We start from the raw sequence: 25,779 nt of genomic DNA on the forward strand, positions 1-25,779 counted from the left end.
TGGCACACTACCGCTTCCCTTTGGGAACTTTGTCCCTCACTCCATGAGATTTTGGGGAAATGGCGAATCACAGTGCTGCCCCCACCTCCGAGCGTACAGGCTGGTACATAAACTCAGCCCGGCCAGTCATAGTACCCATTTCCTGGCATGGGGCAGGGTTGGGCAGGGCCTAACAGAGCCAACCAGAATTTTCTGGTATCAGTACATACACTTTCACAGACAGAAGGTCTCATTTTGCTGAGGTTGTTGAGCCGAATGCTGAGCTCTGGAGCGTAAAGAAGCATAAAGCAAAGAAGACCTTTGCAGCAGGAGAAAATGAGGTCAACGGACCCAGAAAAGCACTAAAAGTCTGCATGATTCCTGAGACGGAGCACTGCTGAACTACCTGCTTAGTCTCACACCTGGAAAAAATTTATTTTTACTTACGTTAGCTTGGGTTGAGTCTCTGTCATTTATAATCAAAAGAACCCTGCATAATACAGTATGCATGCTTTGTTGGCATATATTTTAAAAAATGGCAATGCAGATTCACACACTGTTGTCTCTATTTAAAAAAGCTAGAAGGCATGAGGTCTCCGCTTGAGAAGTGTACACTCTGCTTGGTGATAGGGAAAAGACTTGTAAATGCCAGAACTTCATCTCCTCATCTACATACTGGGCTCCTTGAGAGTGAGGACTGTTTTCTAATTCTCCATCTCCAACCCACATGCACATCTGACCCAGCGACTGGCTTTAATGTGTTTAATAAGTAACTGCTGGATGGCTAAGCTGTTATGATTGTGAGGCCTTCTAAGGACTAGTCCAGTGCACTCTATTTTCCTCATTTCCTTTCCATACAATACCACTGACCTTTGGGAAACATTATGCTATTCACTAAACAGATTCTGCAAACTCAGAATTGTTCATAGTAATAAAATATGCCACAGTCTGCAGGAAGGAGGGACTCTTTCATCAAAGCTATCTGAAAATTTCTAACCTCATTTAAGATCATAAAACATGTTAACATTCCATATTTAGTTAAGCCCATAGCTCAGTTAAACTCACCAAACTGTAGTAAAAATATAAAATATTCAAACAGAACATAGTTGAATTTTTATTGTTTAAAACATTACTTTCTTTATTTAAAATGAACATTGGTTGCAGAAAGTCAAACATAAAAATAAAAAAACACACACACAAATAAACAAAACAAAAATAGTTCTTAGTACTTGCCTTTAGTTTTGTATCCATCTTAGAACAAGGGTTTGCCTCCTCCCCCACCCATCACCCCAGAACTTTATGTTCTTCTGATTTTCAGATTCTTGCTTGAATATATTTTGGTAACCACTCAAATACCATGAAGACAGCCACCTTAACCCCTACCTGGTCCTCAAACAACAACCAAGCTCTAGCTGGAGAGAGTTCAACCTTGTGACATGGACACTGGCAATCCTGAGTGAATGAGAATGGGCTTAATGTCGGGAGTCTGTCTATTCCTGGCTGCAGTAGCTTCTGGTTCCAGATATAGGCTTTGTGGCCAAATGAGGTTTAGGAGACAGGATTGCTCTCTAAATGGTCATCTTGGCTACAGTTCATCTAGACACAGGGCCAGAATGGCTGGGTAAACTATTGGGCAAGATCCAGGAAGGAAGGGGTTGACAACAGGGTTTGGACTATTCTAGGCAAAATTTACATGGCGGTCTAAGTTGGAAACCACACATTTCTCTCAGAGGCTGCTCTCCTAAAAAACATATCTGTTTTGTCTGGTATCTTCACTTGTACCTGCTCTGCTCTGTGGTAGTCCTATCTCATTCTTAACACCTCAACAGCGATTCAGAAATGTCCTAAATTTCTGAAAAGAAAAATTTGAATCATTCTTTAGCTGAGATAAGTATGTTAACTATTTCTGCAGAGATTATAAAATAATAGTATGTAATATCCCTGTTAAGAGGAATATTACAAATAATTTAACCCAGCCTTTTTACTGTATTTATTGGTTATGAAACTCAGGCACTTTGAAAAGTTAAGTGACTTTCATGGTTGATTTGTAGTCTCCATAATGATGGCCCTGGTTTCTAAATCTGTGGTATAATGTATCCCAGGTGGTAAGATGATAATCTGGGGGCAGAAAAATAATAGAAGTTCTCTTTATGTTTATTTGTCTCATTCTATTGTAAGAATGACTGTTTAAGAATGTCTAATAAAGTTACTATTTATGACTTTTAAGATTATAAAGGAATTAATTTTATGAATGCATTTTATAATATACTAGAGGCCTAGTGCACGAAATTCGTGCATTGGGTGTGTGTCCCTCAGCCCAGCCGGCACCCTCTCCAATCTGGGACCCCTCGAGGATGTCCGACTGCCTGTTTAGACCCCATCCCGGTAGGATCGGGCCTAAACACGCAGTCGGACATCCCTCTCACAATCCAGGACTGCTGGCTCCCAACTGCTCGCCTGCCTGCCTTCCTGATTGCCCCTAACCGCTTCTGCCTGCCAGCCTGATTACCCCCTAACCACTCCCCTGCCAGCCTGATCGATGTCTAATTACACCCCTGCCAGCCTGATTGCCCTTAATTGCCCTCCCCTGCAGGCCTGGTCACCCCTAACTGCCCTCCCCTGCAGGCCTGGTCCTCCCCAACTGCTCTCCCCTGCAGGCCTGGGTCCCCCCCAACTGTCCTTCCCTGCAGGCCCAGTCGCCCCAACTTCCCTCCTCTGCCGGCTTGGTCACCCCTAACTGCCCTCCCTGCAGGCTTGATCACCCCCAATGCCCTTCCTTGCAGGCCTGGTCCCTCCCAACTGCCCTCCCCTGCTGGCCTGATTGCTCACAACTGCCCTCCCCTGCTGGCTTGACCCCTCCCAACTGTCCACCCCTGCTGGCCATCTTGTGGTGGCCATCTTGTGTCCACATGGGGGCAGCCATCTTTGACCACATGGGGGCAGCCATCTTGTGTGTTGGAGTGATGGTCAATTTGCATATTACTCTTTTATTAGATAGGATAGAGGCCTGGTGCACGGTGGCGGGGAGACACAGCTGATTTGCCCTCAAGGGTGTCCCAGATCAGGGTGAGGGTTCCCTTGAGGCGTGGGGTGGCCTGGGCCAGGGGCCTCTGGTGGTTTGCAGGCTGGCCACACCCCCTGGCAACCCAAGCAGAGGTCCTGGTATCTGGGATTTATTTATCTTCTATAATTGAAACTTTGTAGCCTTCAGTGGAGGCCAGGGCAGGCCAGGAAGCTTGGCTTCTTCCATCACCGGGGAAACCCAAGTCTCCTGCTCACTCTGTGGCTGCAGCCATTTTTGTTGGGATTTATTTATCTTCTATAATTGAAACTTTATAGCCTTGAGGAAAGGCCCAGCTGGCCAGGGTATGCAGGAAGCTTGGCTTCCTCCATTGCCGGGGAAACCCAAGCCTCCTGCTCGCTCCGTGACCACAGCCATCTTGGTTGGGTTAATTTGCATAATTGCTCCTGATTGGCTGGTAGGCGTGGCTTGTGGATGTAGCAGAGTGATGGTCAATTTGCATATTACTCCTTTATTAGACAGAATAGTAGAGGCCCGTTGCACAAAGAGATTTGTGCAATAGACCTTCCTTCCCTTGGCTTCCAGCACTGGTTTTCCTCCAGCACCCGGGACCCAGGCCTTCGCTCTGGCAGAGTCTGCATTCTTCGTCTTTGCTGCAGACTCCGGCCAGAGTCTGCCGTCTTTGCTGCAGACTCCAGAGTCTGCAGTCTTGTCTTTGCAGCGGCACTCCGCTCCTGTAGATCCCTTCGCCCCCAGCCCTCCTTCTCATAGCAGGCATCCTGCCCCGCCTGGCCACTCCGCGCCTGGAGCAGCTGGGCAGTGCCATCTTTGACTTTCTAATTTGCATACTCACTCTGATTGGCTGTGGGCGTAGCAGAGATACGGTCAATTTACACGTTTGTCTATTATTAGGTAAGATATTTAAAATCAACCCCCAGCATTTCTTATCCTACTTTCTTGTTTTTTTCCCCCCTTGATTATCCTGATCCATACTATATCTTCTACTTATTACTTGTTTATAGTCTGTTTCCTATAAGGTAAGTTCCACAAGGGTAAGAAGTCACTGGTCCTTCATGGGGAGCCACATGGACTGTAAACCATGAAAGAAGCAGCTATTTCCTCTCCTTTCTTATTCTAGAACAGTGGTCGGCAAACTGCGGCTCGCGAGCCACATGTGGCTCGTGAGCCATGGTTTGCTGCTCTGTTGACTAATGAGTTTGCCGACCACTGTTCTAGAATTTTATTAGCATTTTCTTCCAAGATCACTGTTAAATCACTTACTAAGCACTTCTATGGAAATCATGTCGCTTCTCTATGCCTCATTTTCATAATCAAGTTGGACTTGGGTGGGACTAGATATTATATTTTTTTAAAATATGTTTTTATTGATTTTTTTTAAAGAGAGAGGAATGGGTAGGAATAGAGAGAAACATTGATGAGAGAGAAACCTCATCTACCGGCTTCCTCCTTCACATCCCCTACTGGGGATTGAACCTGCAACCCCGGACATGTGCCTTGACCAGGAATCGAACCATGACCTCCTGGTTCCTGGGTTGACGCTCAACCACTGAGCACACCGGCTGGGTTGGACTAGATAATCTTTTTGGCCCTTTCCAGGTGTAACATTGTTTTCTGTTTCATCTCTAGTTCTTGAAGCAGAGCAGGCACCCACCCAGTGAATATACTTAAATGAATAAATGATTATATTAGTACAGTAGTTCTTGTATATAATATGCAAATAAATATGCACATGTCAGCTGTGAATGCTTAAGAATTTTTTACTGGTAAGGGTATATTATAGTAAAGTTTGGAGCCTTCTGAGTTAGGCAATTTTTTCATGTTAAGTCTGTCAGGAAACTGGTTAAAACAAGGACTAAATGGGGTGCCATTCAGTAAGATACTTGAAGTGAGGGCTCTCCTGTGCAGTGAGGACTTTAACTCATCCGAAGGAGGGCGTTTTATTTTGGAGATTTGCTTGAATGGCCTATTTTAGCCCTGTGAAAGTAGAACAAGCAAGCATGATCTGGGGTTAGAGTAGAGCAGGAGCTATGGTGACTGAATCCAGGGCTTCCATTACCTTGGATAAGTAGTTAAGAATAAAAATGAGTTCCTTCTGGGGCTGAAGAGCCAAGTTTTGGTATCTGAGATTCAGTTTTTAAGAAGAGCTGGACAGACAGTTATAAGCTGCCCCAAACAACATCCAATGGCAGGGAAAAGCAGTGAGTTCCTTCACTTAAAGTTCCCTAAAGAATAGTAGATAGACTCTAGATGACCTGGATCCAAAGTCCAAGCGATGGGAGTGGAGCAGAGGTTGCTGGCTATGGCACACTCTGCACTGAGGGGCAGATGCCCTGCAGGGCCCAGCCTCGCTGTCTTTGTGTGTTGATGATGTGCTTTGCAGAGTGATGCCTGAGCAGTGCGTATGACCTCAAACCTGCTGCCTGGACCTGGCATTCTCCACAGAGTCAGCAGGCACCCATAGGACCGAGCAGGGCTCAGCTTTGAAAATAGCACTTTATGGCAGGGAGAAGCAATAGCCATGGTGAGCTAACCAGATAAACTCTGTGACTGAATAAGTTATTATTATTTTTTAAAAAAATCTTTACTGTTGAAAGTATTACATATGTCCTTCTTTTCTTCCCATTAGCCTCTTCCAGCCCACTCCTGTAACGCCTTCACACCCTCACCACCCCACTGTCTGTGTCCACGGGTTACGCATATATGCATACAAGTCCATTGGTTGATCTCTTCCCACCCACCATCCCCTGCCTTCCCTCTGAGGTTCAACAGTCTGTTCATGCTTCTATGTCTCTGGGTCTATTTTTGATCATCAGTTTATTTTGTCCATTGGATTCCACATATGAGTGAGATCATGGGGTACTTCTCTTTCTCTGACTGGCTTATTTCGCTCAGCATAATACTCTCCAGGTCCATCCAAGCTGTTGCAAAAGATAAGAGTTCTTTCTTTTTATTTCCACGTAGTATTCCATTGTTTAAATGTACCAACTGAATAAGTTCTTAAGATACTTGGACAACTTGAAGTTGGGAAGGAACAATGAGATGTGGAGGGGTTGCTCAAGGAACTGACTACAGAAAAGGAAGGAGATGTGATAGTAGTTGTCCTCTGAGTGTGCTTAGGGATCTTCTATAGCTCCATTGTCTTTGTTCTCTCCTTTGAACACTCAGAACCCCATTAGAGGTGATTTTCCATTGCCACTGCCTCAGAAACCACTGGATACTTTGAGAAAGTAGGATATGAATATGTATTTTCAGTTCTGACAGCACACTTATTTGCATCGTCTGGGTACTTGCATTTTCTGACTATTGTCTCTATCACTCTGGATAGGTCACAGAGGTCAAATGTGTGTTAACCATCCTATTCTGTATTAAACCACCAAGGTAATTTTTATAGATAAAACAGAAACAAAACAGAATGTATAAAGGGCCATGTACATATCTTAAAAGAACCATACCGGATGACATCTATTGATGATACAGTGCCTGAGAAAATTCAATTTTTTTCTACTAAGCAATATGTAGTCAGAGATACTTTGCTGTTTACAGTGGCACATTCAATTGCCCTAAGGAAGAAATAAAAGATAAACACTACTCTTCCTTTTTTGTTACTTGCAGGTCTAATGCAGAATAAACACGGTTTTGCTGCATTAGAATAACATGTGTGGAAGTCCCAGCTGTGGGGTGCAGATCATGTACTCACCAAATACAGCTCAGAGAGAAAAGTTACTTAGCTTTTCCATCTCAGCCACAGGCCTAGTCTGAGTGAGGGCAAAAGGCACATTTCCCCCTCAATGCTGATGTGTTTATACAGCTCAACTACTACCCGTGGCACTTACATCTTGGTTAGACATCTCCCAATACGGTCTCTCTCCGTAGGACATGACCTCCCACATGACGATGCCATAGCTCCATGCATCACTCGCGGAGGAGAATTTTCTGTAGGCAATAGCTTCTGGGGCTGTCCATCTGATGGGGATTTTCCCACCCTGGAAAACACATTGGAGATTTCTCAGCTGGCTCGCAAGCATGTTAAAAACAAAATGGCATTCCAATTAAATATCTTTTGTTAGAAAGACCTAAATACTGGGTGATAGTGTTAGCATTTAACTAAAAATAAAAAGAAAACCAGAATAATGTTAATATCTCAGAAATATTCTTCCTATAATAGTTATTCAGTGGAAACAGCTTTAATGGGAAATAAGTCACACTTCAGAAATATTTTATTTCATTCATTAGGAAAATTTATTTTCACTTTAGATTCACACAATTAAACTATCATGCCATTTGAAGATAGTTCCAGATTATAGGACATTAAAGCTAAATATCATTCAATACTCATTAAACATTATATTGAATGTATTAATAATAATGATAATAAGTTCTACTTAATTAAAGACAAATGGTTAAATACAGAACTGAGATATTCTCTATGTTTATCAGAATTTTATTTCCTTCCCCTTTCATTTTCATCTGCTGTGAAAATGTGATTACATTAAAGTAAAAAAAAAATCCTTTAACATTATACAAGAGCACATGAGAAGGATGATCCTTCATTATAACACTTTTAGGCTAGTTCATACTTTTGCTCTTCAACGTTCAAGTTAACATCAGAAGATATTAAAGATTAAATTGCATGAATTGAATCTATACTATTTGGGTATTAAAGTTGGCTAATGTGTTATACTTATTTTTATCAACATTTATTGCATTTTATCTCTTGAAACACTCTATAAATCCCCTTTTTACTATAACGACAATAAAACAATTCATTTATTTGATTTACAATCTTTGAAATCTTTGCAGCTCTGAACAGCAAGTTGAGCGGACGAGAGCGACCCTCACGCCACTAGATGGCGGAAGAGAACAACGAGCGGCTCCCAGACGGCAGTCTCACCGCGGAGAGGGCTTCTGTTCCCAGCAAATGACTTGGACAGTCAGAGCCATCGCAATGAAATTGTCTCATCACTGTCAGCACTTTCATCTGACCACCCACTGTGCGCAGAGTCTGGTGTTGGGCCGAGTGGGGGTGGAAGGAAATAAAGGGGGCATTATTTGGCCCTTGAGGAATTTAGATCTAACATCTTTCAGGTGAAGCCATTAATCGGGTCATCTAAACCCTACTTATTTAGTAACCTAAACACTACTTACTTGAAGAGAAAAGCGATTCAACCGAAATAGGAACAATTATGTTTCACCAGGCAAATGAGAGCATTAACAGAAACTTCGTTTTAGAGAATTGTAGCAAGGACTTATTAGTAGGAACCTTGGGGAAAACACCTTGAATTCAATCACCGGATTTTACAGGTGAGTAGATAGAGTCCAGGGTTCCCAGGTTTAGAGAGTCCTCCCCGCAGTAGTGAGCACATGATCTCTAGGAATGCCATCCTAATAGCATTATGGGGCATTGATATAAACATGTAAATACTTCAGCATAGGAGAAAAGTTGGGACAAACCAACTTTATTGTTTTAACATTGAATATCCATAACCATGTATTACAGTAGTGAAATAGAAGGGAGTCTGAAACCTGGGGTTTGCACGCTCTGGCGCAGCACCAAATTAAGACCAGGAAATTAAATTTACAAAGTCGGTGATAGTAGTTTAAGAGGCTGGTGGTGGGGGGAAGGGATTTGCAAGGGGAGGATTCATTCTTGAACCCAAAATAGAGTTGTCAGATAAAATATAGGACCCACAGTTAATTTGAATTTCAGATAAATAACACATGTTATTTTTAGTATAAGTATTTCCCATGATAAAATATACTTTTTTGGTGTGTATGTCCCAAATATTGCATGAGACATATTTGTACTGAAAATATTCATTGTTTATCTGAAATTCAAATTTAACTGGGCACCCTATATTTTTATTTACTAAATCTGGCAATCCTAACACAGAGCATGAAAAGAATTCAGACGTGGGAACACTGTCAATGGTCCAACAGAACATAAGCAGTGCTCTGGAAGGACCGGTGTGGTCTGTCCTTCCGGAGGTGACAAGGACACACTTATTTGTGCCCCAGCTCTACAGCAGCCTTTGTTTATTGCATGCTTGTGGCTGCCTCAGGCTTGTGGAAGCCACACTTCCAGAGAACAAAGGCCAAATCTGTAGATTTGACCTCTAAACAGATGCAAGAGATCAGTCTCATCTGGCATTTCTGACCCTGGATCTTTCTTTGTCTCTTCGGGCAAACAGTATGTGAATTGTTAGTCTGCTGGGCTGATCCTTTGCCAAATCTCTGTGTGTTCCATTAAGACAGGCTAAAAAACATAGCTAAGGGTTATTTCATGTGCATTCATAAATGATATCTCATATAAATGATTTACATGTAAGTTTATATTTTATATAACTTGATATGACATATGAATGATAATTTTACCACTTTCCTTCCTAAGATTTTATTTTCTTCCTCAAGGGCAAGATATTATAGAATGTTTAATGAATAGCATTGCTAGCCTCAGAATTTGTAGGTTGAAGCTTTTAACTCCCAACGTGACTATATTTACAGATAGGGCCTTTGAAGAGGTAATTAAAGTTAAATGAGGTCATAAGGGTGGGCCCTAATCCAGTTTGATTGATGAAGACGAAGAGACAACAGAGGTGTGCAGGTACAGGGAAAAGGCCATGAGAGGACACAGCAAGAAAATGGCCAGTACATCTTTATTTCAAATTCTAGTCCAGTGTCATCTTGTAATGGAAAGTGTGAGCTAGAATAAATCTTAAAACAAAGTCTGAAAAATTGGCACAGAAATTTCGATATAGGAGATACAATTCTAATTAACAAAAATGCATGGTCATATGAATCTGACAGTATGCATACAATTGAATAATTCTGAATATATATGGGATGGAGATAGGCTGTATTTAAATCTTTTTCCCATGGGAGGCTATATACTGGATATAGTTTATTTCTAAGTGCAAGATGAATAAGAAAGGAAGAGGTCATTAAGATTACTGCATGATCTCTATCCCCTTTCTTACTTTAGAAGCACAGAAGCCTTCTTCTTTTTAAATTGAATGTATGAACTTTGTGGCTTAATCTCATCTACCCATTTTTGCCCATGATCTTCAATCACAGACAGAGGTAAAACATCAAGGTACTGTTTTCTCAAAGCACTAACCACCAGATGTCTCGGGTTTCAGGAATGAACAAATAGTACTTTAGATTGAAATCACAGTCATTTCAACAGTGCATCTTGCTTTACCATATGCTTATGAGGAAAAAAAGGTTACCAAAGATGCTGATCAAAATGACTGAGTGAAACTCAAAAGCCTTCTCACTTACTAATATCTCCCTTATACAGCACGGTTACTTTCTTAGGATATGAAAGAGAAACAGGAAGAAAGCAAACTGGATTGCCACTGAAAAAGTTGTTAGCAAACCTGTTATTTCTGTTTCTCAAATCATATTCTGGGCTGTTGTCTAATAAGTAGGTAATGAGGTTGTAGCAGGAAAAGTGCTGAAGAGGGAACCAGGAGCCTGTATGCTGTAAGCTCCACACCCCAGGAGTGGAGTTGTATTATAGGCATATTTAACTAACATCTGAGTTTTAGAATCTAATCCTCTAATCTTTAACAGAGGACACAATCAATTTAAATATAGTGGTTCAATATTGAACCCAGATGAAAAATTCCATTGAGAAACAAGAACACAAAAAGAAATCTCTTCATTTCGCGTTCACTGGATTTGATGGTTATCTTAAAGGCAACAGGTTTGAATAGACAACAATGTCCCTACAGACTGTCCTTTTTAAATTTCCTCAGTTTATCTCTGTGGTACCCAAACTTTAATAATTATAAGAATTACAGTACAGAAAACATACATACTATGGTTAAAGATTAATTTAAGGAATTTCTAATGACAATTTTGATTAAATATTTTTCTTTTTGAGCTGCATATTCTAGGTAGAGCTATCACTAAGTAGTTGTATGCACAAGTTCATGCCCCCGTGCCCCCGCCCAGCCGCTCCTGCCACGGCCCCCAATCCCCTCTCTGCCAGCAGCCCTGCTCCCACGCGTTGACGGCCCCAGCCCCGCTCACATCCACTGACAAGACCCACTCCTGTGCCCACCGCAGCCTCGCAAGTCCACAGTTGTATGAACTTGGGCAAGTCTTAACTCTGGGTCTTATGTTTTAGACCAGCAAAATGAGGGGATTTGAATAAAATGGTAAACTATCATCCTATATAATAAAAGGCTAATATGCAAATCCTATATAATAAAAGGCTAATATGCAAATAGGCCGAACGGTGGCACAACTGAAACAACTGAACAACTGGTTGCTATGACATGCACTGACCACCAGGGGGTGTGCGCGGAACATGGCGGGTGTTGGGCCCCGCGGGATGGTGGAGCATGTGAGTAGGCGCACCAGACCATGGCGGGGCGCCAGTCGCTGTCATTGGGGTGAGCCTCTGGTGGTTACTGAAAGTTCTTTGCTCCTGTGTGCTGCAGTTTCGCCAGGCGCTCGTACCTACTGCAGGTGCTGGAGCTGCCACTCACACCCACTGCTAGTGCCGGCCCCACTCGCACCTGCAGCCAGCACCAGAGCTGCCACTTGCACCCGCTGCTGGCACCTGGTGCCAGTCCCAATCGCTCGGCACCATCAGCAGGTGCAAGCAGCGGCTGATGGCACCAATTGCCCCAGAGGGCTTCTCTACCTCCCCCTGCTCCTGAGGGGCAATCAGGGCAGCAGCCACTGCTTGCACCCTCTGACAGTGCCGGTCCCGCTCACACCCACTGCTGGCGCCGGCCCCAATTGCTCCACGCTGTCAGTGGGTGTGAGCGGGGCTGGGGCCGTCAATGCGTGGGAGCGGGGCTGCTGGCAGAGAGGGGATTGGGGGCCATGGCAGGAGCGGCTGGGCGGGGGGTACGGAGGATGGGCCGAGACCCACTCCTGTGCCCACTGCAGCCTTGCAGCCCACAGTTCCTTTCAAGATGCACGTATTCATGCACTGGGCCCCTAGTGTTTTAATATTTGCCTACAATATCTCATTGAACCATAAGGAGATAGGCCACATGAATTGGTAAATAGACTGTGTGAACAGATAGCCTGATGACAGACAGTAAAGGAGAAGAGCATACTCCTATTTTATTTAAATCCAGGCCAGTCACTTATGGTTGCAGTGATCATTCTAATTGGTAAGGAAGGGTGAAAACAACTCAATTGCTTTTTAAAAAGAAGGCAATGGTATAAATACTATGAAACATGTTGAAAGTACGGAACAAGGACATTGACTTTTTCTTTTTAAAAAATATTTTTTATTGATTTCAGAGAGGAAGGGAGAGGAAGAGAGATAGAAACATCAATGATGAGGGAGAATTTTTGATTGGCTGCCTCCTGCACTCTCCCTACTGGGGATCGAGCCTGCAACCTGGGCATGTGCCCTTGTCTGGAATGAAACCTGGGACCCTTCAGTCTGCAGGCAGATGCTTTATCCACTGAGCCAAACCAGCTAGGGCTCTTTTTTTTTTTTTAAGCTCAATGTGTAACGATTGGTTATTCGAAAAATTCATTATATGGAGACTTACTGATGCTCAACAAAAGAAGAGTTAATGTGCTTAATGAAAGATGACTTCACATCATAATTTGTTATCAGTAGCAGAGGTAGTTGGTTTTGGAAGCATTGGTAGAGGAATCAGCATTGTGCCTGATTCACTATGGTGTCCTGGGAAGACACAACAAATCAGAGAAAGATCACACACACACTACTTATATAGACAACCTTCATTAGGGGGATATTTTTCTTTCTCATGAGAATTACTGATCATGAGAAAGTCCATCTGTGAGCATTTCTTTCTAATTTGTGTTCCCAAATCAATAAATCCTATATAATAAAAGAGGTAATATGCAAATTGACCATCACGCCCTTGCACAAGATGGCCACCCTCATGTGGTTACAAAATGGCCACCCCATGTGGTCACAAATGGCCGCCACAAGATGGCCAGCAGGTGAGGGCAGTGTGGGCGATCAGGCCAGCAGGGGAGGGCGGTTGGGGGTGATCAGGCCAGCAGGGGAGCATTTAGGCATTGATCAAGCTGGCAGGGAAGTGGTTAAGGGGTGATCAGGCTGGCAGGCAGAAGCGGTTAGGAGCAATCAGGCAGGCAGGCAGGCGAGTGGTTGGGAGCCAGCAGTCCCAGATTGTGAGAGGGATGTCCGACTGCCGGACATCCCCCAAGGGGTCCCAGATTGGAGAGGATGCAGGCTGGGCTGAGGGAAACCTCCCCTGCCCCCCACCCAGTGCATGAATTTTGTGTACCAGGCCTCTAGTTATTATATAATAATGCATAACTATGTTTGTCTAAGAAGGGCATGTACTCTCTTTTTTCACTGAGCTTTTCTGATCCAAGCAACTTTGGTACTGTACTAATCTAGGCAACTTTGGTACTGTGTGAAGTTTTATCCTTTTCTGAAATATGAGGATAATATTTGTCCTTCCTTGAAGAAAGACTGAGGACTATGGTAGAATGAATTCATTTGTAGTTGAGAAAGCTTTTCACATTTTGGCTTCTAGATAACTTTATTAAATGGATTAAATAAGATATACACATGAGGTACCTCTAAGCTGCCAAAACATGGTAGGCACTAATAAAATGTTGTTTCCTTAAGTTAACGAATTTAAAATTTGTCTTTTGGGAGGATCTGCTTGGCTTCCAGCCCAGACCAGTATCCCAGTTCCCCCTCTGGAGTCACTAAGCCCACCTCCAACAGTGCCCAGGCTCAGGGGTGAACTTCTAAAACACGGCTTTTAAGAGCCAGAGGCACCAAATCAATTATTTTAACCCTCACCTGAGGACATGCTTAAAGAGAAGAAAGGAGAAAGGAAAGAGAGAGAGAGAGAGAGAGAGAGAGAGAGAGAGAGAGAGAGAGAGAGAGAGAGAGAGAAATATTGGTCTGTTGCCTTCTGCATGTGTCCCAACTGGGGCTCAAACCTGCAGCCCAGGTAGGTGCTCTGACCAGGAATCGGACCAGCAACCTTTCAGTGCACAGGACAATACAGGACAATGCTCAACAAACTGAGCCACTCTGGCTGGGCACCAAATCAATTCTGCTGATGGACCAGCTCTGACTAAGTTCTTGTAATTTATATCATATCTTGTCTAGTTTGAGGAAATCTGGATATCTTGGTCTAGTGACTTTGGACCCATACTTACATTCCTGCCATTGTCCTATTAGTGCCCTTCCAAGACTGAAGATGTATCTCATTCATCTTATTCTTTCATAGGTAGGATTCTGTCATCAAAGAACATTATCTATGGTTGAATGTTGGCAGCCTGATTTCTGCCTACAGCTGGACCTGCGTGATAATGATTCTCTCTGGATTTCTTGCCTTTTCCTGAGTGTTTCTCTTCTCTTTATGGGGTTGTGACACACTGGAAAAGTTAAAACCTTCTCCCCTCAAAAGTGCACATGTACGTACACACACACACACACACACACACACACACACACACACACACACCACGATCTTGCAGCAGTATCATGGGATTCATAGATGTTATACCGAGACTCTTGTGCTGTAAGCATAAGACCCTTTTTTGGCACAGTGTTTTAAAAATAGAAGTCATTGGTTCTAACAACCAGTTTTTATAGGATGAGCACTGTAGAAATCTATGGTAAATAGCATTGTTGTAGGCCACAAACATAGGAAACAAACTGTTTTCATACTTTTATATAAGACAAAGACTTCCTAACAGTTGTTTCTGTTCCAGGCTTTCATTCCCTGTGCCAACCACCTTTGTTTGGGTGCTCACTGAGATCTCAAGGCTTTGATTTTATGAATCCAGAGTTTACCAACTGTTCACCCTTGGGCTGAAATAGGCCTGAAATTATTTTGTGTGGCTACTTTTTTAAGGTGGATCTAAATGTCATCAGGGTGTGGGTTCTGGCACTCCATTCTACTACACCTCACTAAGTCCCTGGACACACTTGACCTGCTTCCATTCTCCTCTTGGCTCCTCGGACATTGCTGTCACCCGCCCCCACTCTCATTTTAACCCAGCCTCTTGTTCTGATTATGAAACAATTCTATATTTTTGAAATTTATTTAGACCATATTTTTCATAAAGAATAGGGACAAGTGAGAAATGACTTCAAATAAACATGAATTGCTAACTCGCTTTGGTTTCCACTCTCTAAAAAACATTCTTAACTATGGAAAGACTTTCTCAATCTCCTCTACTTACACTATCTACCTAAACTATTCCACATTTTCATTCATTCTCTAAAAGTATAAACACTCAGTGAATGCTAATTTTTTTGTTCCTGTAATAAAACAGAGTTTATAGTGCTACTCAAAGCCTCAGGAATTAGAATCCTTTCACCTGCTTCCTCCTAAATTGTTCCTCAAAATAATTCATAGTTGTCTTTTTTCTCAGTACTCTCTTTTGATGAGAACATAGATGCTACATCATTAAGTGAATAACACTATTCTGGGGTGACATCTGTGAAATTAGATCTTCTATTCCATCCTTTAGAATAGGTAAAGCAGGACACTGTTACTGTAATGTGTGAGAATTAGATGTACATTATTATGAGGACTGCCGCTGTATCTGAGTGTAGATACATAAACCCACTGACAGTATAGACATGTTTTTAAAAGTGTCCTATAATTCATTATGGTTTTACAACTATACTGTAGGGTATGGTCTCAAGGGGATAGAGGATACTAATAGAGCTAAAAGTACAATTCCTGTTCTAGACAGTTGCATTCTTCCATATTTCATCTGTCTCTAGTTACTCTCTTTCTCTCTCTCTTTTTTCTTTTTAATTTCATTATGTGAAAGACTAGCTTACCCCTCTACTCCTTTCCCAGTGTATTTTCTTAAACTTTATTTTTATTGTTGCCTCCCCAGTGTATTATAATGAATCTATAGTTGGAAATTAGCACAGAGATAATAGTTTTAAAAATTGTACCACATAAATCATAAAAGGAAGTAAAGGATTATTTTTGACCATTAATATAGAGACATTTAATACATTAATTACTAATCCTATCTAATAAAGAGGGAATATGCTAATTGACCCTGATGCTGTCACAAAGATGGCAGCGCCCACAGCCAATAAGGAGGGAATATGCTAACTGACTGCCCCACCCTCAAAGATGGAGGCGCCCTCAGCCACAAGATGGCAGCACCCAGTCCCCTCAGCCCCGCCCGGGCAGCAGGCGCACGGCAAGGCCAGGCCCGCCCCCAGGTGGGCCCGGCCACTCTGTGAACCTGCCTCTGGAGTCTCCCAGTCACCTCAGTCCCCCAGCTACCCAGGGCCACCCGAGGCTCAGGTAACCAGGGCCAGCTGAGGCTTGCGCTGCTGGCAGTGGCAGCAGCAGAGGTGTGATGGGGTATCACTGTCCCCTGATCACTGGGTTGCCTCCTGCCCCTGAGGGCTCCTGGACTGTGAGAGAGGGCAGGCTGGGCTGAGGGACCCCCCCTCCAGTGCATGAATTTTCATGCACCAGGCGTCTAGTGAAATATATAAAACTAGAGGCCCGGTGCACAAAATTCATGCATGGGGTGGGGGGGTTGTCCCTCAGCCCAGCCTGCACCCTCTTCAATCTGGGACATCCCTCTCACAATCCAGGACTGCTGGCTCCCAACCACTCGCCTGCCTGCCTGCCTGATTGCCCCTAACCACTTCTGACTGCAAGCCTGATCACCCCCTAATCACTCCCCTGCCAGCCTGACTGACGCTTAACTGCTCCCCTGCCAGCCCTATCGCCCCCAACTGCCTTCCCCTGCTGGCCTGGTCACCCCCAACTGTCCTTCCCTGCAGGCCTGGTCACCTCTAACTGCCCTCCTCTGCAGGCCTGGGTCCCCCACAACTGCCCTCCCATGCTGGTCATCTTGTGGTGGCCATCTTGTGTCCACATGGGGGTGGCTATCTTTGACCACATGGGGGCGGCTATCTTGTGTGTTGGAGTGATGGTCAATTTGCATATTACCTCTTTATTATATAGGATGATAACATAGTTATGTATATACCCTTGAGTGTATACAAAGCATTTTTATCTGAATGGCCTCAAATTGATATAAACCACTAAGGAGTGAATGTTTTGCTTTCTTATCAGGTTCCCTGTGAGGATAATACCAATCAAAAGCAGCAATTAGTACTTAGACTATTTCCATCCATAGTTAAATGTTATTTATTTGGGGAAAAACTTCAGATTCTGTTATTAGGAAAAGAGAGTGCATAAAATGAGGCATGTCTACATTTATACTAATATCATTTGCAAGCCCTGTTTGAAAACAAATATTTGACTAGGATGGAGGAAGTATGTAGGGCACACACTGTGCTGATTCTCACACACCCAGGGGTGCTTACTTTGGAGAGAGAGTGCAGTGTGGAGAGACAAAGCAACGTTAGAGCCAAACACCTGGCTTCTAATCCCTCTTGTTCCACTAATTTGTTGTGTGATTTTGGGCAAATTACAGTCTCTGTAAATTGAGGAGTTTGGATTGTGTGATATTGCAGTTCATGTGAGGGTTTCATATGCTATGACTTATTAATACACATAATACCCCAATAAGTTAAAAAAGAAGGAACGACTTCCAGTTCTGCCTAAGGAAACAGACAGAAGGGGTTAGAGCTGAGCTCAGTGGCTCCCCGAGTCATCATTATGCCCACCGGCACTTTCTACATTAAATCGGACCCTTCCTGACAGATCCACAGGGCTTTGCGTGAACGAGTCTGAGACGCAGGTCTCTCTTGTGGGTGTCGCATGTAGTGCTGTGATACATCAGTTCAGAGCGGAACTGTGACCTCTGATTGCCCTGGTCAGAAAGGCTAGCTCTGAGTGTAACCTGAGCAGGAGAGCAAGAGGACAGAAGGACATCTTTAGAGGTGGTCTGCTTGGGACCAGCTGCTCAGACTGATGGATACTCAACAGAGGAGAGCACACAGGGTCTGAGAGATGGAGGAAGCGTTACTACACGGGAAGGACAGGGCACAGGGGCTCACAGCCAAAGGTGGGCAAGAACTTGAGAAAAGTCTGGAAGTACCAGGAGCTGGAAATGCCAAAAAGTGTTTACTACAAATAAATTCTGAAGGTAGACTTTGGCTGAGAAAATTATTAAAATGCTAGTATTTCTAAATGAACTTCAACATTGGGGAAAACTGATTAAAGTATGGGGGACAGTTTTCTTACATTCCCAGTGTCTTAGCTGAGAAAATGTACACAGTCAAACGTTCTTCATTCCATTATTCTAAGATGGAATGCTGTCTTGTCAACTTTTCCTTTAGCTCCAATTTTGTTCATGACTCAAATGATCGCTCCTTGACACCCATTGTCTACCTCACTCATTGGCACTTAGTATCATATATCCTCTATGTATTAGCTGGCTTTTTAAAATGTAGATGCACTTTCTGGATAGACAAATTTTGGAAATCAAACCTTGGCGGTGCTTTTATTCTTAGTGATCTACTTTACTGTATTTAGCATGGTGCTATGATTAGAATGGTTATTTGCCGAGAGGGTAACTGGATGAGATGAATTAGGCAAATGATGTAAAATAAAAAGCACGGTCTCAGAACCATACTGTAGAAGTGGATTTTAAGTTTTACTTTTCAGTTCCTTTGTGGTCACCGTTATGAACTTGGTTAACGATAAGGAAAACAAGAAAGGGAAATTTCCCAATCTATTTCGGGGTATTAAGGGCATTGCCCAGGGAGAGGCGCTGAAGGTCACTTATGGCATTCATTTATTTATTCATTCACTTTTCTCTTTCAGATCAAACATTTTTTAAAACACATCTCACATGCCAGGTGTTTGAATCACAAAGACACCCTCCTTATCCTCAGGGAGATCATGAAGATGCTAATTTTTAATGCTAAATTATTCACAGCAGGGGAGACTTGGAAGGAAACAAACAGTGGCGGCACGGAGGGTGAGCACTCCAACAGAAGCCTGTGCAAGATTCCTTCGGTGGCAAGAGGGGAGGGCCAGCTGTCTGGGATGGGTGTGGGGAGAAGCAGAGGCCGCACCGAGAGGTAATGCTTTAGGTAGAGTTTAACAGAAGCGTAGGAGTCGGACTAATACGTCAGAGACAGGACATGCTCTCAGAGAGAACGGCGAGCTCACAGGCACAGAGGGGGGAAGAGCACGATGTGTCCCAGGAACTTCAAGTTGCCTGAGATTGCTGCCGGATGAGAGTCCAAGGAGGAGACCAGAGGCTGGCTTGATCAGACGTTTAGATCAGGCTGCAGGACTCCACCATGTCACAGCAAGTTGAAATGTGTTCCCAGCAAATGGAATTTAACAATGTGGGAGGCATCTGTGCGAAATCACACATAATTTGGCTGGATTTCTTTGTTTTCAAACCTCATTTTGTTGTGGCTTAAAGATCTGCTTCATGTGGTAAAAAAAAGGGGTGTAAATGAGCTATTTTAATTTTTTAAGTATAAAGGATGACAGGGACCTTAAACCTCTCTTTTGACCTTTTGCACTAACTGTCTAATAAAACAAAAAAATTACTTTATTTCTGGCAGAATCATCTGCAATAAGTGCGTGCAATTGTGCATCATACCAAGCAGGTTGAAAGGTCTAATTTTACTTGCATAACATATTCACTGTTTTATAGCAGATTTTTCCAGTGAATAAATTTTGGAAAAGCAATGCTTTTAAAATAGCTCCCAGCTCATTTTGTTTAGGCGTAAGTACATCGTCTGGGGTCTGCAGCCTTGTTCACTGCAGACAGCAGATGGCTCCGGAGGACGTCGCTGGAAGGCTGACTGGCACAACATGACAGAATCCCCTGTACTGGGCTGCAGGTAGAATGAAGTAAGGAATGATGTCTGTCATTTTCAAATGGTATCGCAAGCCAATGGCAAAGTTTTAAGTAGTAGAGGGCCTGTCTTGTGGTGAGGCGATATTTTTAAAGAGATCAACCTGGATTTCTATGAGCCCTTTCCGTTTTTATCTTGAATGTCTCTGGCTCTTTCTTATTTCACTCTGTGCTCTTCTCTATCTGTTCTTTTTCTGTTGTTCTCTACTACCCCTCCCTTTTTACTCTATTCTTGCCAACAACTATTTATTGTGTGTACAGAGTATAAGTTCTCCGAGGCAGGAACTTTTTTGCTTGGTTCTTTGCTGTTTTTTTCCTGAGCTTAGAAATGAGTCTTGGCACAATAGCTATCAAATTAATATTACTTAAAGGAATGTTGGAGATATAGTATAATAAGGTCACGAAAGTACTTATCATCTAATAACACATAATAAATGATGCTATGAAATGTGACAGGTGCCATGAGAGGGGACAGTCAGGAAAGGCTTCCAAGAGAAAATGACCTCGTGGCTTGCACCTTATGGAAGATTGGAGTTAGATGAATAAAGAGGTGTGGGTGGGGGGAGGAGATCAGGGACAGGGGAGGAAAGGCCGGTCCAGGCAAGAGAAGAGCAGGTACAAAAGAGAGAGCATACAGATTTAGAAGTGCTGGGAGAAGCTGAGCACAACGGGAGAGTAGAGTGTGAGATGGGGGAGTGAAGAGACGGAGGCTAAGGCAGTAAGCAGGGAGATCATGAAGGGCTTACAAGATCAGGAAGTTCTTCCTAAAGCATTTAAAGAAATGCTTTCTTGTGGCAACGGGAAGCCACTGAAAGGTTTCAAGCCATGTGGTGATGAAATTAGGGATTTTGTTTTGTTTTTTTTAGATCACTTTGGCGGCTTTGTGAATTGCTGATGGGAGTCTAAGGAGCTAATAGAGGGAAGAGTAGAAGCAGGAAAATCTTGCCGTGTCTAGGAAGTTAGTAACATTATTTAATAGTCCTGTAATAGTCATATATGACACCCAAGTTTTATACATTAAAGCCATCTATTTCTATTTCTCTGGTTAGATATTTGCCATATTCTAGAGAAGAATTTACTTGCTTAACATATCGAAATGGACAGTCCAAATCAATCATGTAAACAAAGTGCAGGCAGGAATAGTCAAACACCAATTTTGGAAAATTCTCTCCTAAAGGACCATCATACACTATAGAAGCATCATTAACAAAGAGTTTAAATTTATGTGTTAGAGAAAATCCTCTAAGTACCTGCTAATTAGACTTAGAGAATTTCTTACAGTATTTAAAATTAATAATGCCATGTTTAAAAAACAATCTACCTTTTACCTTCCCCCATTTATTCCATAATGGTTTTTGTATGCTATACTCTATATTACATTTATAGTTTAAGTAGTTTACATGAAAGGGAAGAAGGAGAAGTGTCCAACTTTTTGTTTTGTTCTGTTTTGCTTTCTCACATACGTACGTGTGTGTGTGTGTGTGTGTGTGTGTGTGTAATGGGAAGAAGAAAGAAAATTCATTCAGAAAGGTGGTTTTTCAATGTTGTCATTTGTGAAATTCTATAGAGACAATTTTTTGTTGTTTTTCCTCATTTGACAAGAAATTTGCTCAGGGAAAAGGACTTCACATGGGCTCAAAGCTATACTCCAGAGAAATAAACCCAAGGTCAAGTTGCTGAAGCAATACAAGGCATCAGAACAGCAGTTAGGGTTACTGTAAGCGTCATCCATTATTGAAGCACAAAAGAAGATAATTGATTTGATTGACATGGTCATTTCCATCTATCCCCTCAGTCTGATTTTTGTATTTTGTTGTTTTTTTTAGGTCACCAGTGATTTCAAAGCCCGCATTGGCTGGAGAGGTTTATGTGATGTGAGAGTTGCTATGCATTCACTTCTGCTTGTCATATTATTGCTCTAAGTAAACATCTTTCACAGCATTAAACTTGTTCTCATATCTTTCTGGTAAACAAAACTGAACTCAAATCAGAGCCCTGAGAATTCAGGAAGGAAAAAAATATCTACTGCAGAAAAATACCTGAAATGTTAAACCCAATATGCTACTTAAAAAAAAAAATCCTAATTTGCAGGAAAACTCCTCTCATTTGAGGAAGGCTATGCTCCTATTTTTCATTAGAAACATGAGCTTGGCCATTTCCAGTTAGTCTTGGGTAGACATTTGCTAGCAGTCCACAACCAGAACCACTTGGACTCATTTCATGGTATGGACAGGCTCTTCCTGGAATCTGGAGGAAGTTTCGGGTCAGCCTTGTGTGGCACTAGTGTGGCTGTCAGCAGTGCTTCTTGGGGCTGCTTCCTGCCGGGTTTCAGCCAGAGCTGTCCATCTTCACCTTCACCAGCCCCCAAATGACCCCACCCTCCCTTTCCCAAGAATCTCTTAAAAAGGAAAAAGGAACTTTTATTATTAAGAAAAAAGAGACATCCTACATTTGGTACAGTGAGTACTCATATTGTGGATGATAAAATAAGCATGTTAGCCCAACTGTATTAAACTTGGGTTTCTTCATTCAGGATTTTTTGTTTGAAGAGAAAGTCCTAACAATTTTAATAGTTCAGTCTCTTAAATGATGACTTTCCCATCTAACCTGTAAAAAACAAGTGATTCCATCAGCCCATGGTAATTGGAGCCAGAATGACTAACATAGTAACAGTGGGGTGACAGTGATAAGGGAGGTAGCATTTAACCCTTTGTAATCATAATGACAGAAAAGTGCTAAAAAGTCATCATTGTTAGGCATTATAAGAAGAACTATATTACACTTAAAATAAATGGCAAAAGCTATTTCTAAAAGTCTCTCTCTCTCTGACTTACAGGTCGGGGTCCTAAGGTCTAAGTTTTGTGGAATATAGGTTTGCGTTGCAATTCCTTGGGAAGCCCCAAGTTTCTAAGAAAAGTCAAAACTTCGCACGTTTCTAAGCGCTCAACTCTTTGGATCAGATTCTTGTTTCCAAAAGTATTATGGAATTTAATCACTGCATCCATTAAAAAAATAAAACTTTCTCATTTTGTCCAACAGGAACTTTCAATAAGTAATAAAAATCTTCATTAGTATTTCCCTTGTACTAAATCACGTTAGCATTAAAGGAGAAAAAATTTTTCCTCTATTCTAATACACTGATCGTCACAAAGGTTGAAAGATAGTAAAATATCTGATAAAAATGCATAGCTTTGACCCTCAAAATCTGTGTAAGTGAAAGGGGAGTGAATACTTCTGAATGCTAAAGTCTGTATTACAATCACATTTTCATAGCAGGATGTAAAGAGCTTCATATGACAGTCAAGTTATACTATCCCTGACAGCATAACTGGTGAAAAAGACTCAGATGTTTTTATATTTAATTGGACTGCAAAGGTCGGACTGTCAGAGTAGGGTACTCTTGCCAGTTGTCAGGAAGAGCTACCTTTGAGAACACTTAGGATAAAGATACCTGATACAATTTTCAACTTGGCATTCAATTTATAAATTTGGTGAAGTGGTTAGGCATCTCTAGGCATTATTGCTTTTACCTATCATTTAAGGACTTGATTGCATTATACTTGATGGGGGATGGAAATGAAAAAGGAAGGGATTACAGGGGAATGTGAATGTCAAATAAGTATAAATTATACTAGTTAACAGTCAAGAAGGTAGGTAGTCATTATTGGACAAATTCAAATAGTAATATTAGATTTAGTAGAAAAGCTGAAATTATATATATATAAAACCTATATTCGTATGACACACACATACACATAAAATTATAATATGCAGGACTGAGTATTTTATGACCTTGAAGGAAATTATATATATTATCACGTGTAGTGTGTGTTTATTTCTATATTTATTTTTCCCTCTATCCCTCTGTAGAACCAAACTAAAATGGAGTCATTTATGTCAGGGACAAGATGGAGATAGCCAATGCAGGTGCATAAAGGAAACTTAACCCAACCTTACAGGAATTTACAGGTTTCTTCTCAGAAATCTGCAGAGCATACCAGCCAATCACCAAATGTCAAGTCTGTTCACACTCGCTCTGGATTCCTTGTTCCCCTGATCTAAATAAGAAAGAAGCCCAGTAGGCAATCAATCAGCTTAAAAAAAGCCAAATAAATTCTGCGTTTATCCCATAAAAATTCCTTAGTCTGTGAGCAACTCCGAACTCATTGCTGCTTCAGCCTTGAGTTTCCTGGCTTGCAGGTTGAAAAAGCTTATAATAAACTCATCTCTCTGCTTTGTTTTATTCAGGGTGTAGAGTTTTGTTTTTGACACCCCAATCCTAGATGTTGTCAGACATTAAAGGCGATAGTTCTTTCTTAGTGGCCTTGATTTCCAATATCCTGTTCAGCTCAGCTGAAAAAGGTGGTTTCTTAAAAGTTATACAAATATGAGGGAACATGTCAGCTTCTATCAGCCTCAGAAGCCTCTTGGACATTCTGCCATCCCTGAGGGCTCAGCGGGAGCTGACCTTGGGAATGCCAAGTCCATCCCACTCATTCAGGTACATCAGCTGTGGGCTCAGAATCTGTGACTTCCACCACTTCTGGACTTGGATGATACACCACACTGAAGTACGTAAAGCTTGGCATCTTATGTGGTCATTGAAGGTGCCAGTTCACTCAGCTTGTAATCACTGGGGGCATTAACTCACAGTATGAAAACTCGGGGTATTTATTCTAGTCATATGCAAGTTAAGACAAAATATACCTAGTAAAATGCTTATCTGAACTTGTGTTAGAAAATTGTGGCATAAGAGAAATAGTGGCATGAAAGAATTAATTTTCGTGTTTTCTAGACATTTCTTTGTGGTTCTGTGAGACACAATGTATTCTTCCAGGCCTTGTGTTCTTGCTGAGGTAAGCTGTAACTTCTGTGTTGGACATAGGATTGCATATTAGATTTCTTTTTGTGTGTCCTATATTTCCCTACTTACTATACAGGGCAGTGAAGTGTGGAGGCCAAGAGCCAGGCTCTCAGGTCACGCTGCTTAGACCTGCCTCCTGCCTCTGTGCTTAGGGACTTTGTGTCCTGCAAATCTCCTTACTTTTCCATAACTCAGGTTTCTCATCTGTAAAGTGAAGATAAAAACAGTACCTTATTGGGACATTTTCTGGATTAAAGAAGGGAATGCATCTAAAATGCTTGCAATAGTGCTTTGCTTATGTAAGAGTAATTATTAATGTTATTTCTTTTCATATTTAGTCTCTGTTATAAACACTGTGCAAAATATACTAATGAGAACAATTTCTGCCATTTCAGAAGGGGAAACAATGTTATATATTCTTTGTTTCTACCAAGAGGGACAATTGTGATATCCTTCTTACATATATTTAAGTTTTTTATTAATTGATTTGAGAGAGAAATATCGACTTGTTCCACTTATATATTCTTTACCTCCACCAAGAAGAACAGCATCATAGTATTTGTTAATTGTAAGCATCTGCACGAAGTGAGAGTTTGTAAACCAGTTCTTCAATGGAACAACCTGATACACACTTCTGAAATTTACTTGTCTATATACACCTGGTTGATCTCTTCTATAGTGACTAATGTTACCTTTTTGGACTCCACCTATGTCATAATTCCCAGGATTTGATCCTGTTCTCACAACCTACCATGGCATTTTCCTTCCTGCCTGTGTAACCCTAGGTCACTGAAATGTTTTTAGCCTCCCTCTGCTCATCTCTAAGTGGAAGACGTAATTCCTCACATACTTATATACCCATCATGAAGTATTTATTGCCAGGCACTGTGCTAGCACCTGTGGACATGAAGATAAATAAGACACAGATCCTGTACTCAGTTTAGTTGTGGTTAATAAAAAAACAGTTGTCACCATTTTCAGACCAAAAAAAAAAGTCAGAAAAGGCTGGGAAACTATCCAGGGTAACATGACCAGAAAAAGTGCCAGATCTAAGGTTTTCCATTATATAGTACTGCTCACCTTTTATCAAAGTCAATACAGTGCTAAGAATTTTTTAGAA

General features: G+C 41.9%; 1 protein-coding gene across 1 annotated transcript in view; it reads right to left on the reverse strand.

Moving 5' to 3' along the window:
- Window positions 1–25,779, reverse strand: part of EPHA6 (EPH receptor A6) — a 1,030,425-nt gene that overhangs the window by 32,369 nt on the left and 972,277 nt on the right. Inside the window, exon 15 of the mRNA XM_054714059.1 lies at window positions 6,856–7,005. Within this exon, the coding sequence (XP_054570034.1) occupies window positions 6,856–7,005 (150 nt within the window). The remainder of the gene's footprint in view (window positions 1–6,855; window positions 7,006–25,779) is intronic.

This window comes from Eptesicus fuscus, chromosome 3 (assembly GCF_027574615.1).
Source record: "Eptesicus fuscus isolate TK198812 chromosome 3, DD_ASM_mEF_20220401, whole genome shotgun sequence".
NCBI lineage: Eukaryota > Metazoa > Chordata > Mammalia > Chiroptera > Vespertilionidae > Eptesicus > Eptesicus fuscus.